At 34.7% G+C, this 18,081-nt stretch overlaps 1 protein-coding gene across 1 annotated transcript in view; it reads left to right on the top strand.

The window, feature by feature from the left end:
* Positions 1–18,081, top strand: part of na (sodium leak channel non-selective protein na) — a 605,671-nt gene that overhangs the window by 350,803 nt on the left and 236,787 nt on the right. The window contains exons 24-25 of the mRNA XM_090376183.1: positions 3,977–4,081; positions 5,979–6,082. Coding sequence (XP_090232309.1) covers positions 3,977–4,081; positions 5,979–6,082 — 209 coding nt within the window. The remainder of the gene's footprint in view (positions 1–3,976; positions 4,082–5,978; positions 6,083–18,081) is intronic.

An 18,081-nucleotide genomic window follows, 5' to 3' on the forward strand; every position in this document is an offset into this window, starting at 1 on the left:
CCAACTATGTGGTACTATGCTCAGGGAGGTGGAGAATGAAAAAGACTTGGGGGTAATTGTGCAGTCAGATATGAAGTTCTCTGAGTGGTGCAAACTGCCTGCCAGAGCAGATCATGGAGTTTTGTCAATGATATATAGGAATTTTCTAGGAGAGACAAGGAGATGATTATCCCTTTGTATAAGGGATAATCATCCCTTACCATTGCCTTTGTATAAGGCAATGGTCAGGCCACACCTTGAGTACTGCATACAGGTCTGGAGGCCTCATTTTAGGAAGGATGTGGAGTTGCTAGGACGAGTATAGAGAAGGGCAACAAGATTGGTGAGAGGAACAAAGGGGGTGTGCTTACGAAGAAAGGCTTAGTTTCTGAAAGTTGCAGCATCTGGAGACTAGGCACCTGCCAGGAGAAGTGATTGAGGTATATATGACCTTGAATGGTTTGAGCATGCTCAGTGCTGATGGGATACTTCTTCTTGATCAGATTAACAACCTGAGGAGGCATAGATTCAAATTGAGGAAAGACAGTTGTAGAATAGATGTGCGGAAGTTTGCCTTTAGCCAGCGGGGTAGTTAATTGCTGGAACAGACTTCCATCTGTTGTTGTGGAAGTTGATAGCTTAAATAAATTTAAGGCTGAACTAGACAAATATGTGGAATGACAGGATGGGTGAAATGAGAAATGTTTTTTTTTTTTTTTTTTTGGGGTGATGCTGTTGTATAAGCTTGCTTGCTTGCATCATATGCCTCAACTAATTGCTAAATGCTAATGATCTTGGATAGAAATTGTAGTGTTGTCAAAGATAAGCAGAAGAATCCTTTTTGCGAGATATATAACAGATCTTAAAGGGGAACAGGTATTCTGTGTGTTATCAGACACTCAGTCTAAAACACTGAAGGATCCAATATCTTTCTATTACAGAAGATTTAGGAGAAGTCTGGTTGGCCTGCCTGCCTCCCTAAAATTCACTCATGCACACTGTGTACTGCTGCCCTTGAGGAAGCTTTCAGAAGATTAGACTGGTTGCAGAAAGGAGTCAATGTGAATGGAGAGTACCTGAACCATTTACGATTTGCAGATGACATTGTGGTCATAAGCCATGATCCCAAAGAATTAAAGGAAAATTTTAATCAGTTATGCACAGTTAGTAAGGATTTTGGACTAAAGATGAATATGGCTAAAACAAAAGTAATGATGAACAAGTATGCCACAGAAAGGGACATAATGATTGAAGGAGCAGTAATTGAAAAGGTGGAGTCATATACTTATCTGGGACAAGTTATTAGCTGTAATAATGATAAATGGCTGGAAGTCAAGAGAAGAATAAATTTTAGATGGATAGCATTCAATAAATATAGTCACATACTGAAGAGCAATATCCCAGTTTGTCTGAAACGTAAAACAATGAACCAATGTATACTCCCCACCATGACTTATGGAAATGAAACTTGGGCACTCACCAAAAGAATGGAAGAGAAGCTGAGAGAACTACACAGCGAAGAATGGAACGAATTATATTGGGAATCAGACTGTTAGATAAGAAGAGAAACACATGGATTAGGCAGCAAACTCAATTAAAGGACATTCTTATCAAAACTAAAGAACTAAAATGGTCTTGGGCAGGACACATAACTAGAAGACATGATGAAAGATGGACTAAGAAAATAACTGAATGGTACCCAAGAGGAGCTAGAAGAAAACCTGGAAGACAACGGCGGAGATGGATAGATGAAATTCATGAGTTTGTGGGTAGTAAATGGATGGCCATTGCACAAAACAGAAGGAACTGGAAAGTTCCTGGAGAGGCCTTCATCCTGCAGTGGATTGAAAATGGCTGATGATGATGATAACAGGTCTGAGTTTAAAATCAACTAAATTATGTTTGCTCCACTGGTGATCAGTATTTACGGAATTGATCGTGAATATTCGAGAAGTTGAAGCTGTTTGTGCATGGCAAGATTTCTCAAACTGGCAGGAAGAATGCAATGTGCTATCATCAGCAAAGCTATGAATAGTATTTCCAGTCAATGGAAGAAGGTCATTAATATACAAGGGGAAAGGAGTGGGAGATAAAACAGAACCTTGAGGAACACCAGCATTATTGGAGAAGTTAGAAGACAGAGAGCCATCTGCCATCATCTGCAGTGAATGGTTAGAGAGAAAACCGGATACCCAATTACAAAAAAAAGGCAAAACATAAGATGGAAGTTTATTTAGAAGACCATTATGCCGAATGCAATCAAAAGCCTTAAATCTCAAGAGCAACTGCTTGAGTTTCACCAAACGTTTCCATTGAATTTGTTCTTAGATGCCACAAGCTAGAATATCACCAATGGATCAACACTGATGGAATCCATACTCGCAATCGTTAATCAGATAGATGGTTTCTAGATAGTGTAAGAGTTTGTGATTAATTGATTTTCCTTTACTTTAGAAAGAGTAGAAATAAGTGCAATGGGACAATGATTGGATGGGAGGAATTTGTCATCCTTTTTATAAACTGGCTGGATATGAGCAAATTTCCAAGCAGAAGGAAAAACACCTTTGGAATAAGAAAGTGAAAAATGATGACACAGAATGGAAGTAATTTCAGGAGCACAGGTTTTGAGAACAAGTAGAGATATACCATCCCAGAGCTTCCTGAGCATCAAGATTGATCAAAATTCATATGATATCCTTTTGACGGAAGACCACAGGAGGCACTGAATGGAGTATACTGGGAATGGTGAAAGTTGGTTTACCAAGATCATCGATACACTAGTTGGAAGAAAAATTGGATGCTTGCAGGTCAGCTTTATATTTGGTATAAGTGGCAATAGAACCATCTGGTTTTGACTGATGTGGGAACAGAGATGGGCAAAAGTTGCGGCCAATTGCTTTTCAAGAGACCAGAATGCTTGACTACCATTTGGACAAAAAGAAAGTTTTCTACTCTTTGAAATCTAGTTTGGGCTGATTAATAACTGCTTTACAATTGTTTCAAGCTTTGGTGTAGGCAGAAAATGAACCTGGAGGTTTTGGATACAAGCCAATTGAGATATGCCACATTCTTCACTTGAACAGCTTTAGAACATTTATTAAGGTGGATTTTGGAATGAAGGATTGCATCCTTACAATAATAATTTCACTGACACAATCTGAGCAAATGTTGATATCAGAAGATTTGAAACAGTAATCTGACCAAGAAAAAGAAGAAAAGAAATTTCACAGTTCATCTCATTTAGCATTCTTATAATTCCAAACAACACGAGATTGAGAATGGCCATGAGATAAAGGCCCCATTGGAGAAGAGACATCACCAAATTGTGATCTGAGATACCTAGAGGGCCACTCACCTTGACATTTACTTAGAAGGGTTGTTTGTGAGAAAATGATCAAGGATGCTGGCTGGTGGTTAGGATTGTTTGGTATTCTGGTAGGTAAATGAACTATATTCGAGAGGTCATTAGTAATTGCATAGGCCTCACCATCTCAACCAGCTGAGTCTGCGTAACTAGAAAATAGAAGCCAGCTGGAGTTGTGAACATTAAAATCACCAAGGAAAATTACCTCAATGTTAGAAAAGTTGGACTGGAAAGTCAAGTTTCAAATAGGGGAAGGCAAAGAGTTCCAAGTGATTAGTGGAGTTGGGAGAATGATAGAGGCAACAGATGAAATTGACAGGATGTGGTGGAGAGATTTTAAGCCAGAGAAGATCAAAGAGAGGAGATTCCAAATTACTAAGTCTCTGACAGGGAATATCAGAACTGAATTTTCTGGATTTTTTCAGTAATTTCAATTAAATGCATCTACTTTATTAACATTTTGCTTTGACTGACTTTTAAAAGGAATCCCTGAATAATTAATTAATGTTGTAGATTACCTTTATAACAGGCAATGCTATTAATAAGTATTGGTGTTAAAAATTAAAAAATAGTATAAATTGTGCATACCATATTTTTTATTCATTTTTATTCTGGAAATAATTTTTTTTGTAGGTTTCTGTGTTACTGATAGTATTGATGTTTGTATTTGCTTGTTATGGTGTCCATCTTTTTGGTGGTAGGCTGGCACGCTGCAATGACCCTGACATTAAAACCAGAGTGAGTATTTTTTGATGTTGCTTATATTCTCCTAACACTAAGATAGCTATTCTACCAAAATATAAATGCTCAAAGAGAGTTACAGTTAAACCTCACTAATTTTCACTTCACTAATTTAGACTGCATTTTTCATTATGTATCTGTTTTATTTATATGAAACTGTGATTTTTCTGTAACAAGAATTTAATGACACATTTCTAACTTTTTTTTCAGGTCTTAATAATCACTTTATAAATGAAATAAATCTATTATAAAAAAATTAACATTCAAATGCAAACATTAAGGCATTGTTAGTTTTATATAGATGTACCTGTACATCTTTCCACTGAAATTTTATCAAGAAAAGATGGCAGTATCAAGTGCATTTTCTTAACATCCCAATGCCACCGATTTCATACAATCAGTGGATACAGAAATCATACTCAGCTCTCAAAATGTGTCTCAAAGAAAACATTTGAAGATTGCCAGATTTTTAATGATGATTTTTAATGCCAGATTTTTAATTGAGAAGCACCAAGAGAAAAGCCATTGACCAATATTAAAATTATATTTGGAAAATGAAATGTGCTGGGCATAATCCTTATGGGTTTTGATAATTAACTATATAGAATCGGTGTAAATACACCATAGTTAACCCATAAATTTGAACTACGTTTGTAGCGTAGAGGGCATCATTTTAATTGTATCTCATAATGTGGTTGCCTTCACAACGAGATAGCTACTATTGCTTCAAATTATTTATTTGAAGTAATGCAGTAGTAGCTATCTCGTTTTATTTGAAGTAATGCAATAGTAGCTATCTCGTTTTATTTGAAGTAATGCAATAGTAGCTATCTCGTTTTATTTGAAGTAATGCAATAGTAGCTATCTCGTTTTATTTGAAGTAATGCAAATAAATAATTTAGGTATAATTAGGTATACACTAATTGTAATTTTTTTTGGGAGTGGGCACTACTCTGATTGCATTATGGTGTGGGATAGTTTGTTAGAAGGTCATGGGATTATCTGCTGATACTGATGATTAGCAATAGAGAGCTCAAGAGCTTCTCACTCCTTCATTTATTATGCAAATTACTGGACTGATATATTACATATGAACACTCACTGATTTGTAAACAAAATTAAAAAAGTTATTAGCTGTTAGACTCCTCTGTTGCAGTGAGTAAAAACCATAAAAATATGTGAAAGTTGTGCAACTTTCATCTATTTTTATTTGACCAGAATTAAAATTTCAATGAGAAATTTTCATATAAATGAAAATTTCTCATTGGTTTGCTTTATAAGCTTCTAAAGTTGTAGCATTATGAACAACCTACACTACTACTTGAGTTATGAAATTAAAGGACCAGCTTGTTGTTTTACAATATAGATAAGGATGTCATTTTGGTTTGTCATTATAATCAAAGCAAATTAATATATTTCTTATGTGCAGGATTCACCAAGAGTGAAGTTATAGCCAAGATATTTTTTAAATTGAGGGTGTTATAACTAAGTTCAGCTATGTGTGTTTGTACTCTTTTTTCAACAAGATAATCAAGTAAGTTGCTTATAATCAAAAAGCATAAAACTTGTAATTATGACTGATGAGCAACAATTTTAAAAGCTTATTTTACAGAAGACTACAATGAATGACCAGCTGTCTCCTCTCAGTATAAATGTGAAAAACGTTAAATATGGTTGACATTTCAAAAATTCCAAAATGTCTACTGCTTACACTGAGGTTAAGTTTAAAACTATTGTCATGTAAAAATACATAAATTAATCTGAAAGAGTGGTTACTTTCTTATGCAAAGTACAGTTTTGAACTGAATAAAATAGCTGGGCTTTACAGAAATAGCTTGGCTTAAATGCAAATAGTTTACATTACAAATTAATAGTTTTGTTTGCCATTTTATAGGAAGAGTGTATAGGTGTTTTCATGAGGAAAATTTTCATTACGAAAATGAAGCTTCCACCTGGAGAAAATGAATCATATCCAGCAATACTTGTTCCTCGTGTTTGGTAAGGAGCAAAGGCAATTTATATTTCTTTACTGAAAAAAAATTTAATTTATTCATACTTGTTTTTTTGATTTAAAATGGCTTACAGTTTAGTGACCACTGCAATTTTCATAATTCACAACTGTCCTGTTTATAACAAGAAATTTTCCATTCTTATTACACTCAAGAAAATAATAATAAGTAACTCCATGAGAATAAGTTTAACATTAATTAAACCAGACCCAAAGTCCTAATTTATAAACCTAGCTAGGGAAGGTTTATAAATTGAGGTTCTTCACAGCCTGACATTTTTCAGTGGCCCAAAGGAATACCTGCACTAGCACTATAATTACTATAATTCCATATTCATTTCTAAATGTCTCCCTTCATGGACCATTGCCAAAAAAATTGTAAAAGCATTGCTGTTTCCTGCTGCAGAAGAAATCCATTACCAGAGGTAACAAATTTGACATTGGTGTACTAGCAAGAAAGATTTTTACACTATTTGATGGAATTCTCTATTATTACGAGGGCTGTTCAATAAAGAATGATCATATTTTTTCGCAAACAACCATACATGATTGCTATTTCTAGCTGAGCTATGGAATTTAAGACCAAACCAAGCTGCATCGCTTAGCAACTATGAAGTTGACTCGTTTGGTGGTGTGACCTTGGTGGTCAGTCAAGTTTATGCCTGTTCAGTTTCTCTATGTAAATGGATATGACACCCAAGGAACAGTATGCTGCTCTCAAATTTAGTTTCCATCTCAAGAAAACATTAGCTAAAGTGTGTGAAATGATAAAAGAGGCTTATGGTGAATCTACATTTCCATATAGCACAGCTTGCAGGTGGTTTAGTATGTTTAAAGATGGTGTAATTCATTCACAAAAATTAGTGGTCCTGGAGCTCCAACCACTGCTGTCACCATGGAAACCATAAATGCTTAAACTAAATGTAATCACAAAAAAAAGATTATCATATAAGGCAACTGGCAAAAATTTTGAGAATATCAGTAGGAAGCACACACAGTATTCTTCATGACCATTTGCCTATGACATGTATTTGTGCATGCTGGGTTCCAAGACTACTCACTCCTGAGTAACAGCAAGTTTGCATGGAGGTTTGTGAGCAGCTACATTGGGTGGTTACTGAAGATGGGGACATTCTGCACAAGGTGATAGCAGAAAATGAGACATGGCTTCATCATTTCAACCCAGAAACTGAACAGTGAAAAGCTGTGTTTGGAATTCTACTTCATCTCAACACTGAAAAAAGCAAAAGTTGTGGCTTCTGCAGGAGAGATTATGGCTATCTCTTTTTTTTTTTTTTTTTTTTTTTACATTCTGGGAATGGTTTACCCAGCATGTTGTGGCACATCATATGACTGTTATGGGACCTTACTATAGTAGTGTACTGCACACTTTGTAGAATCACATTCATTGAAAATGGCCACAATTGCACAGAGGTTGGTGGATGCTGCATCACGACAATGCAAAACCTCACACTGCTCATACTGTCAATGAGTGCATAGCCAGCATTAGTGTCAAATGTGTTCCTCATCCACCCTACACCCTGGCCCTGTGATTTTTTTTTTTTTTTTTTCAATTTCCAAAGTTAAAGAAGTAGCTGTGAGGAAAACATTTCCCATCATCAGAAGTTGTAAAAACATTGGAGACAATTCTCAAACAAATGTCAAAAAATGCTTTCACCATGTTTTTGAAGATTGGCAGAAACATTGGAGTAAGTGCATGTCATCAAATGGGGACTACTTTGAAAAAGGACCATCAAAATATGGATGATTAATAAAGGTGTTATGGAAAAAAATTATTATAATTCTTTATTGAGCAACCCTCATATCTTATTTTGATACAGAGCTATAAACCTTTTACCAGCAGAACTGTTAACAATTTTATAATTTGGGATTTGAGGGTACCTTGCATTTAGCATTATTGGTAAATGTGAGATATCCCTCTGGATTACTGTTAACATTTTTGAAAATCATTGTCTCCAGTTTTCTATACAGTTGTTTCTAATGAAATATGTGCTAGATATTACAAAGCTGATATTGATATCAATTAAAAAGTTATTTGCATTCATATTTTAAGGTTATGCATTTCTTTCAAATTTTTGACAGTAGTCTAGTATGAGGATTCCCTGTATCTAGCATGAAAATTTCTGAAAAACAGCAGATCAAAGGGATACATAACATAGAGGAATGAAAGTTTCAGCCTTACAAATAGTATCTTATCCTCCTTTACCCTTGTTTCCCACTACCAACAACAGTGAAATTTGTGACTTAGGTGACACTTTCCAGTAGAATTGGAATCTGAGTATGATGTTCTGTTGATTTTCACAAAATGAAGAGGAAGAAGAAGAGCTCTACTGCCCAAGAATATCCTACATAGAAGAATAAAAGTTGCCTTACGTGGAGTATCTCTTTTGACTGAATAAAAATTTGGGAGCAATAGTTTCAATTTTACGTTCTGAAGCAAAATGATTACCAGTGAATAATGTGCCAAACCTGCTAAACAGGAATATTTCTAGAGCTGTCTGATTATTTATCGCAAGCAAAGAAGAGCTTCAGTTAATTTCAGTAATGTGCACATTGATCAGCAGTGACTGGTTCATTATTTATTGGTAGAATGCATTCAGGTGTACAGTTTAAAATCTAATGTCACATATTGTAACGGCCAATAACATTATGCATCCAACCGATTGATTGATAGTTGGGCATAACAGATGATAAACTGATTAACAGTAAGTAACAAACTATAAAATCATGTATTAAAATGATTGATTATCTTGGGAAATCAGACTGATTGAATAATGGGAAAATAGTTTGCTAATAAAGTTTTTATGGTCTCTTTCTTAACCTGTGCCATAATACTTATTCAAGTTTTATTTTAAAAAAAATTTATTTTAATTTTTGAAAGAAAAAAAATGTGAAAATTTTAAAACTTTATTTAATGAGTTATTTAAATATTGGAAGGTTTTATGTATCTACACTAAGGACACTAGAACATTTATTCACTTTGTAGTACAAGTTTCTTTTTACTTTAATTGATTCTTATGGTCAGTAGTACATCCAGTCTTTGATATAACTTGATTTGCAAGAAATTACAATATTGATATCCCTGTTAACTTGTGATTAGTTACAAAATGATATGAGTAGTCACACTGGGGCAAGGGGGATTTTTTAATTTGCTTTATTAAAATGGCCTTGTATAGATCGTATTTTAACTTTTTCCCCTAACATGTAGGTCAGCAAATGTATTATAAAGCTAATATACAGTTTCTTTTTTAAATGAAAGATGTAGTTGAAAGGTAAGAATACACATGATTACAAATCTGTTAATTTTCATTACACTCTTTTGTGACTGGAAGAAATTATTCATTCTCAGTGCAGTGTGGTGTAGTATAAATTGAGCTGATTTGTAATGTTATTTTTAACCCTTTGCATTCATATAATATGTGGTTTTTAGGCACAATACAGACTACCTTAGAAGAGTCTCTAAATGGTCTCGAAGAGTCTCTCACACTCACCACCACCACCACCACCACCACATCTTTTAACAGTGATACAGTAGAACCATGCCATTCTGTACATTAATTTCAGATAGTATGAACCAGAGCTATAATAATCAATATGTTCTACGTTGATATCGATATTTGTAAAAATAATAAGAGAATTTTACCTCAGTATAGTACGTAGAACACTTTCGTAAGATACTCTCCAGAAATTAAAATGAAAAAATTGAAAATCTTACATTAAAGTAACAAATAATTAAAAATCAATTTAATGCAATTAAAAATTAAGAAAATTAAAGAATTTAATGAAAAAATTGCAAAACGATTTTATTTCCTGAAGCTGACAATGCTTTTTGACCATATGTCGTAATCACAGGAATTAAAAATTACTGAATAGGGATGAGCATGAAACTTAAATAGGGATTATTTATCTTCGCACATGCATGTAAAAACCCATGAATCTGAGATCAGATATGGCCAGCGAACGTTAATAGAATTCTTGTGTAATTTAATTTCTACAGTTTCTGCAATTAATAGTCACGTACATTGGACACTAAGTATTTTGGCCTCGTTAAATAAAAAAGTATGGTTTTCATTAATGGCATGAAAGGCTAATTCTGACGCTGCTGAATGAGAAGCATGAACTGAGGCCCCATGTTGATTAACATGAATATTCAGAGGAAACCGCTTCGAACCTTGGTAAGCCAAGTCGCAATCACTGCAAGAAATGTTGTATACTAGGTCATTAATTTGTATTGCAAACGAGGAAAGGACAGAGTGATTGTTCAGTATATATTTTATAATTTCCGTATTGGCCTGACCACAATTTTAAATTCGATATCTTTAAAGAATCTGTTACGGTGTTTGTGCCACTGTTCAATATATGGGATAGAAATAAAGTATTTTTTGATATTACGATTGTTGGTTGGTGTAATATTTTGTATCCTATCCTTAGCTTGTACCCTAATTTGGTTTATTGTATCAAGGGAATAACCCCTGTTTAAAAATCTGCTGGTTAATATTTGTATTTCTGAGCCCAAAGCAGATTCTGTCATTGAATATTTATAGGCATTTAGAAATTGATTAAAAATAATCGATCTTTTCTAGGTGAACTGGTGATAGCTGTTATAATGCAAAAGCATACCAGTGTTTGTAGGTTTTTGATAGATGTTAAATTGTATTTTATTCGAGTCCCGAGTAAGCATGAAATTCAGAAAATTTAATGACTTAGTATCCGTATCCTCCCTTTCCAATGTAAATTTGAATCTAGAATGAATATTATTAAATGAATGTAAAATATCTTGGATAGTACTACTATCAGTAATAACTAGAACATCATCTAAATACCTCCCATAGTATGTGATTCGGGGTCGAAAAGGCGTCAAATGTATATGCTCAATTGTTGAGAGGTAGATCTCCGATATTAAGCTGCTCAGGCTCAATCCCATTGGCAAACCAAAAATTTGTTTGTACACTTTGTCTCGAAAGGTGATATAGTTGGCCTCAACTAACAGTTTAATTAAGTGAAAAATTTCTTTAATAGGAAGCTTTGTATAATTAATCGTTATAGAGTTACCCCAAATAATATCTAATGTGTATTCAATGTTTACATTCATATATAACGAGGTAACAAATAGTGAGAATAAATTTTCATTATTCCCAAGTCTACAGTCCTTAAGGTTATTAAATGATGTATTGTAGTTCTTAATCCAAAATTATATCGCCTGTCTAAAGGGTTTTATAATGCTATATACATGTGTGGCCAAGGATGACCATCCTTGGCCAAACATGTATATAGCATTATAAAACCCATATCCCAGTACATCCCAATTTAGCACCCTCTTAATGGAAAAGTAATCAGAATGTTTTTTTTCTGAAAGTTTTAAGCAAACAAAATTCTGATTAATTCTGAAAATTTTATTGACATTTTCAGCAAAATTCAAAATAATTTTATTGAACTAGATGCAAAAAGTAAATATTTGACATCATATATTTAGATTTCAGAGAAGTATTTGATACTGTTTCACATGGGAAAATGCTATACAGACTGCAGCAGTGTGGCATTAGGAGTAAGCTATTGCAGTGGATAAAGGGATGTTGAGTAGAAGAAGACAGCGAATGGTTATCAGTGAGCACTGCTTTTCTTGGACTGATGTTATTAGTAGAGTCACTCACAGTTCAGTTTTGGGCCCATTGTTGTTTTCAATATTTGTTAATGTACTGCAATGCAATCTAGAAAATTAAACAGATGGGCTGAGAAATGGCAATTTAAGTTTAGCATTTACAAATGCAAAATACTGTATATGGGTAGCAGTAATCCCAGATTAACATAATGCAGTAGTCCCAGATTAAAAACCCAAATGTGTGGCACCACACTCAAGGTAGTAGAGAACAAAAATGATCTGTTGATAATTGTGCAGTCAGACATGAAGTTCTCTGAGCAGTGTAGATGGGCTGCTAGGTCAGCTCATTGGATTTTGTCAATGATATACAGTAATTTTTCAATCAGGGATAAAGAGATAATTAGGCCATAATCTTGAGTCTTCCATACAGGTCTGGAATTCTTATTTTAAAAAGGATGTGAATGTGTTGGAATGGGAGCGGAGAAGAGCAACAAGTTTAGTGAAGGGAACAAAAGGATACTCTTATCAAGAAAGACTTCATATCTGCAAATTGCATGTGTGGAAACTAAGTACCTTGAGAAGATATGATTGAGGTGCTTAAGGCTCTGAGTAGAATGAGTAAGCTAACTGTTGCTGCCATCCTTATTCAAGCTTAGACAACACATACATTTAATGTGTAGAAATTTGTTTTCATCCAAAGGGTACTTGAATTGTTGGAACAAACTTCCAGTTAATGTTGTGGGAGTGGGTAGTTTGAATTTAAGGAGAAATTAGACAAATTATTAGCTGGTATGGATAGATAATATGGGAAGTCCTCCCCTCCAGCTAATGCTGTATAAATATGCTTCCTTGCATCAATTGCCAATGCTAATACTAAAAAAGATTCTTAGCAAAGCTTATTATCTTAGTACTCACCTCCTTTTATGTTTTATAACATAAAATAATATAAACAATTTATGCTGTCTCACTTTATCATTATATAAAAGCAGCTTTGATAAATATGTCTGTTCTACAAGCAGACATATTTCACCATAATTTAAGATGAAGAATATATTGCCATTTCATCAGTGGCATAGGGCTCCTCTGAGAAACTACATGACCCATGTTCCCCACCAAAAAAAAAAACAGTTATTTTATCTACCAATTAGTTAGAACAGCTTAGAATGAATACAAAAAGAGCTTCTACTGAGAGAAGTTATATCTGCCAGCATAGAATTTGTGTGGTGTGTGTTAGGTGGAAGGAAAGGTATAGTGAGATTGGGAGTAATCAACAACAGACTGGAAGATAGTAAAATATATGATGAGAGTCTCTACATGTAGATGGAATGGGCAAGCAAGCTTGGTTGTCTTATTATGAGCAACTTCAATCTGCCCCAGATTGATTGGAATAAGTGGGAGGAAACTCACCATGGGGAAAATTTTTTTAAAATAAACTAGATTATTATTTGTACCAGCATGTCAGAGAAAATACTAGGGATGAGAAATTTCTTTACCTCATCATTACTAACAAATCAGATGACATCACAGGGCTTAAAGGAACCATTTTCAGGAAGTGATCATGCAATCGTCAGTTGGAAGATGTAAAAAGATGTTGCAGTAGTTAAAGGTAAAGGCACTGGTTTTAACTTCAGAAGAGGGGACGGACTTTGACAGTTTAAGGCACTATATGGCATCTATGAATTTGGTGGATTGCCGAGGGAGAGTGAATGCATTTGAATTATGGAATACTTTTAAAGCAACAATCACAGAAGTCATGAATACATACAGACCATTAAGAAAATATTGCAGGAGGAGGATGCTGAAATGGATGAATATGGAGCTGACCAGTCTAATAGAGCAGAAAAAGATAGCATGGGATAGTTACAGAGTGGCAAAAAGTACTGAAGCCTATGACAACTAAAAGTTTTATCTGTAATAGTACCACATGTAAGGTTAGGGAAGCTAAGGCTGCATATGAGAAAGCACTGACTAAGAGAGCAAATAATGGGGATATGGAATTTTTCGTGTGTGTGTGTGTGTGAATACAATGAAGAAGAAAGTGATTCACATCAGACTCTTGTGTGCTAGATGTTGGAAAATCTTAGATAACCCAGCTGATGTTGCTGATGAATTGAATAGGTACTTTGCATCGGTCTTTACTGATGAAAGATCCTTCATGCCAAGAAGAGGCCGTGCGAGTGAGTCTGAGCTATATTAAATTAGTTATTTTGAAATTACAGATGACTGTTTATTAGAAAAACATTCAAGCATATAGGGAAGTAAGGCTCCCGAAGTTGATGGCATATACCCAGTAATTTTGAGGGAGGCTGCCAGAGAGTGTATTTAAATATTGAGGTTAATTATGAGGGCATCCAAAGATGCCCTCATAATTAACCTCAATATATCAAATTTTTTATGTATTGCCATTTATGGCAATACATAAAGGCAGTTCTAAGAATGAATTTGGTAACTACATACCAGTTAGACTGACTTCAGTGGTAGGAAAAATCTTAGCAGCAATGATTAAAAGTGCAATCCAGGGACATTTAGATAGAAATAGCATTCTTAAGAATACACAACATGGTTTTGTTAAGGAGAAAATCATGTTTAACTAACCTATTAAGCTATTAAGTATTTTGGTACAGTTACTCATGAGCTGGATGTAGGGAACAATTTCAACATAATTTATTTGGATTTTAGTAAAGCATTTGACTCAGTTCTTCAAGAGAGGTTACTGTATAAACTGGAATATATTGGATTATAAGAAAAATTCTAAGATGAATGGCAGAAGGCAGAGGGTTATGATTAATGGATATTCTTCAGATTGGTGTAACGTCTGAAGTGAGATCCCCAAAAGATCAGTTCTTGGACCACTGTTGTTTCTGATTTTCATAAATGATATTTATGAAGGGATAGAAGGCATGATGTCAAAATTTGTAGCCTACATAAAGATTGGTAGAGTCTTTAATGATCTGTATGATCTGTACCAAGCAGCACTCCTTCAGAATGACTTGAATAGGCTTTGAGAAAGGGATCTGGGAGTTATGATACTGGCAGATGATGAAGTATTCTGAGGTGGCCAAGGAACCTTATGGTGTCCTATTGATGATTTATTGAACATTATCCTTTAGAGATAGGGAGGTCATTATGCCACTGTATAAGGCAATTGTAAAACTGCATTTGGAATACTATGTCCAAGTATGGAGACCTCATCTGAAAAAAAATATTGAGCTTCTTGAAAGGGTCCAAAGATGGGCATCTCATATGGTGAGATTGGCAAAAGGGCAACCATATGAGGAAAGACTCCAATTATGTGGGCTACAGAGCTGGCAACTATGTACCTCAGAGGGGACCTGATTGAGTTTTATAAGGCTCTGAGAGGGAGGGTTAGTAAAATGAATGAAGGCAGAATTTTCACTGTTATAAAGAATTCCAGAACTAGGGGCCATAAATTCAAATTACAGGGGAAGAGGTTTAGATTGGATTATAGGAAGTATTATCCTTTAGAGATAGGATAAAATCCTATATCTAAAGAATAAAAGAATACTAAAAGATTGCTTACTGAAACAAGTTGCCTCTGCAGGTAGTTGAAGTTGACAGTTTTAAGAAATTCAAAGGTTAACTGGATAGTTACCTTCACGAGGAGATAAGTGCATGATTTGTTGTTCTAGAGATCTAGGCATATTGGGTGAATGGGCTGAGAAGTGGCAGTTGAAGTTAACATTGACAAATGCAAGGTACTGCATGTGGGTAACAGTAACTGCAGGTGGCCAAGTGTGGTACTACACTTGGTGTAGTGGATAATGAAAAAGACCTGTGGGTAATTGTGCAGTCAGACATTTAATTCTCAGAGTAGTGCAGACATGCTGCCAGGACAGCTCACGGGATTTTGTCAATGATATACAGAAACTTTACTAGCCACGAAAAGGAGGTGATTATCCACATGTATAAGGGCGTGGTTAGGCTGCATCTTGAGTATTGTATATACAGGTCTGGAGGCTTCACTTCATGAAGGATGTAGACCTACTGGAACTGGTGCAGAGAAGGGCAACCAGATTGGTGAAGGGAACAAAAGGGTGCTCTTACCTAGAAAGGCTTCAGTTCTGCAAATTGCAGCATCTTGAGACTAGGCACCTGCAGGGAGATCTGATTAAGGTGTTTAAAACCTTGAATGGATTGAGTAAGCCGAATGTTAATGGTATTCTTCCACTTGCTGAGACTACACACATGAGGGGGCAAAAATTAAAGTTGAGGAAGGATGGTTGCAGGATAGATATGTGGAAGTTTGCCTTCGGCTAGTGTTGGTTGATTGTTGTTGTAGAAGTGAATGTTGATGAACAAACATCTTGCAGATGTTGTTTTGGAAGTGATTGGTTGACTAAATTCAAGGGAGAACTAGGCAAATTCTTGGTGCATATGGATGGGTGAACTGGTTCCTTTTTTTTTCCTTTTTTTTTTTTTTTTTTTGTGTGTTGATGCTATATACGCTAGCTTTCTTGCATCATTTGCCATTACTACTAACTGTGTTTTCTTTTGTTTTTTTTAATGCTATTTCACTGTTGGGAAATATATTTTTGAGCAATACACCTATGATCAGCATAACTGTTGTTGTTGTTATTGTTGTTAGTTATTTGGTTTTTAGGAGCATTAGCAACTAAGGCCATATTGCTCCGGGGATATGCGGTGGTCATTCCTTGACCTTTCTGCATCCTCCGTATTTGGTGGTCACGGGCTCGAACCCCAGTCTAATCAAGAAGCGTGTGCTATGCACTGCCACTCCTGCCCACCTGGCTACGGAGGCACCAGCATAACTCAGAGGAAGATTGTATTCTGACAAAAGATGCAAATAAGCAACTTGTAAGCAGTAGTCAACGTTACTGTGAAACAGCATCTATTTTTGCATTTCTTTCTATGCATTGAGCACTGTCTGTATGCTTATTTTTCATTACAAAAAAAAAAAAGGTCAACAACCTATTGCAAGACAGGGTCTGTGTTATTTTTCTTCTAAGCAGCCATCAATCCTGTGTAATCACCATACCATACAGTACCGCTCCCAAATTTGAGGTAGCATCCATAAACCTTTCTAAAAATGTCAATGAAATAGGCAGTGGCAGTCCCAGAATTTTCTTGGGGGGACTAAAGAATTGTTCAGAGAATCACTAAGCTTCAATTGTTATATAACAGTAAAAAAAAAAATCCACATTATTTTGATCATAATGCAGGGGCTATAGCTCTTAGCTCCTACCTGAGACCACCACTGGAAATAAACAATAGTAAGGCAACAGTAAATTCTCTTATAGTGAAGAAAATCTTGTTTTCATAAACAAAAAAAGAAAATTTGAAAAAAAATTTTATAACTGAAACAACACTTTTCTGAAATAAAATTTCTTTAATCTCCTTAAAAATATAACTTACATAAAAAACTCTTATTTTGGATATTATTTTAATTATAGAATATAGTACCAAATGTCATCTAAGTAATTATTAAAATATATGTACTGGCAATCTTTGAACTTAAGCCTCTAACTTTTATAGTAGTTGGAGGTTTAAGTTCAAAGTAACTTCAATGAAAGTTGAATTATTTTTTATATTTTTATTTTTCTGTTACTATTTTTTAAAATCGATTAATACTACTTATATGCTCAAACATTGTAGAAATGGGAAGTACTAAATCATTCTTTCATTCATCTTTAAAAGAGAAATGATGAGGATATATTGCTAATTTTTATTGTCACAGGGCCAATCCCCGTAACTTCAACTTTGACAACGTTGGTAATGCAATGTTGGCATTATTTGAAACACTCTCTCTTGAAGGCTATGCTGACATTCGTGACATCATTATTGATCAAGTTGGGAAAGTGAGTGAATGTTTGAGTTCATTCGAGCTTTTTTGATCTGCTCAAATGCACCTGGCTAAACTAAGTTTGAATACTCTACAACCTAACATTTTGCAGATTTTTTAATTTATTTTTGCTAAAAAAACAAATATATATATTGGTTGGGATCACATCAGTTGAGTATAAGTTTGTATATGACTGTATATGACAGTTTAGTGAAAGATGGTGGCTGTAACAGTTCAGTTGTAACAGTTGTATGACAATTTGGTATATCACATACAGACCAGAAATTAAAAAAATCAATGAAGTAAAAGGTTTGGAAATTAAAAGAAATTATAGTCACTTAGACAGGAGGAATGCAGAAATTTAGAAAAATTAGAAAAAAGAAAATAATATATTTTTTTAATCAGTTTATTTTGTGTAAAGGTATTCAACTTGATTCTGAATTCTGCTCATAGGCAGGTTGGAAAATGGGTATGAGCCTATTATATTCAGCATTACTTTCTGTCCATATTGTTAAGAGCTTTACAATGTGGACAAACAGTTATGCTGA

Source organism: Mastigoproctus giganteus, chromosome 6, assembly GCF_048544385.1.
Source record: "Mastigoproctus giganteus isolate SK-2022 chromosome 6, ASM4854438v1, whole genome shotgun sequence".
Classification (NCBI taxonomy): domain Eukaryota; kingdom Metazoa; phylum Arthropoda; class Arachnida; order Uropygi; family Thelyphonidae; genus Mastigoproctus; species Mastigoproctus giganteus.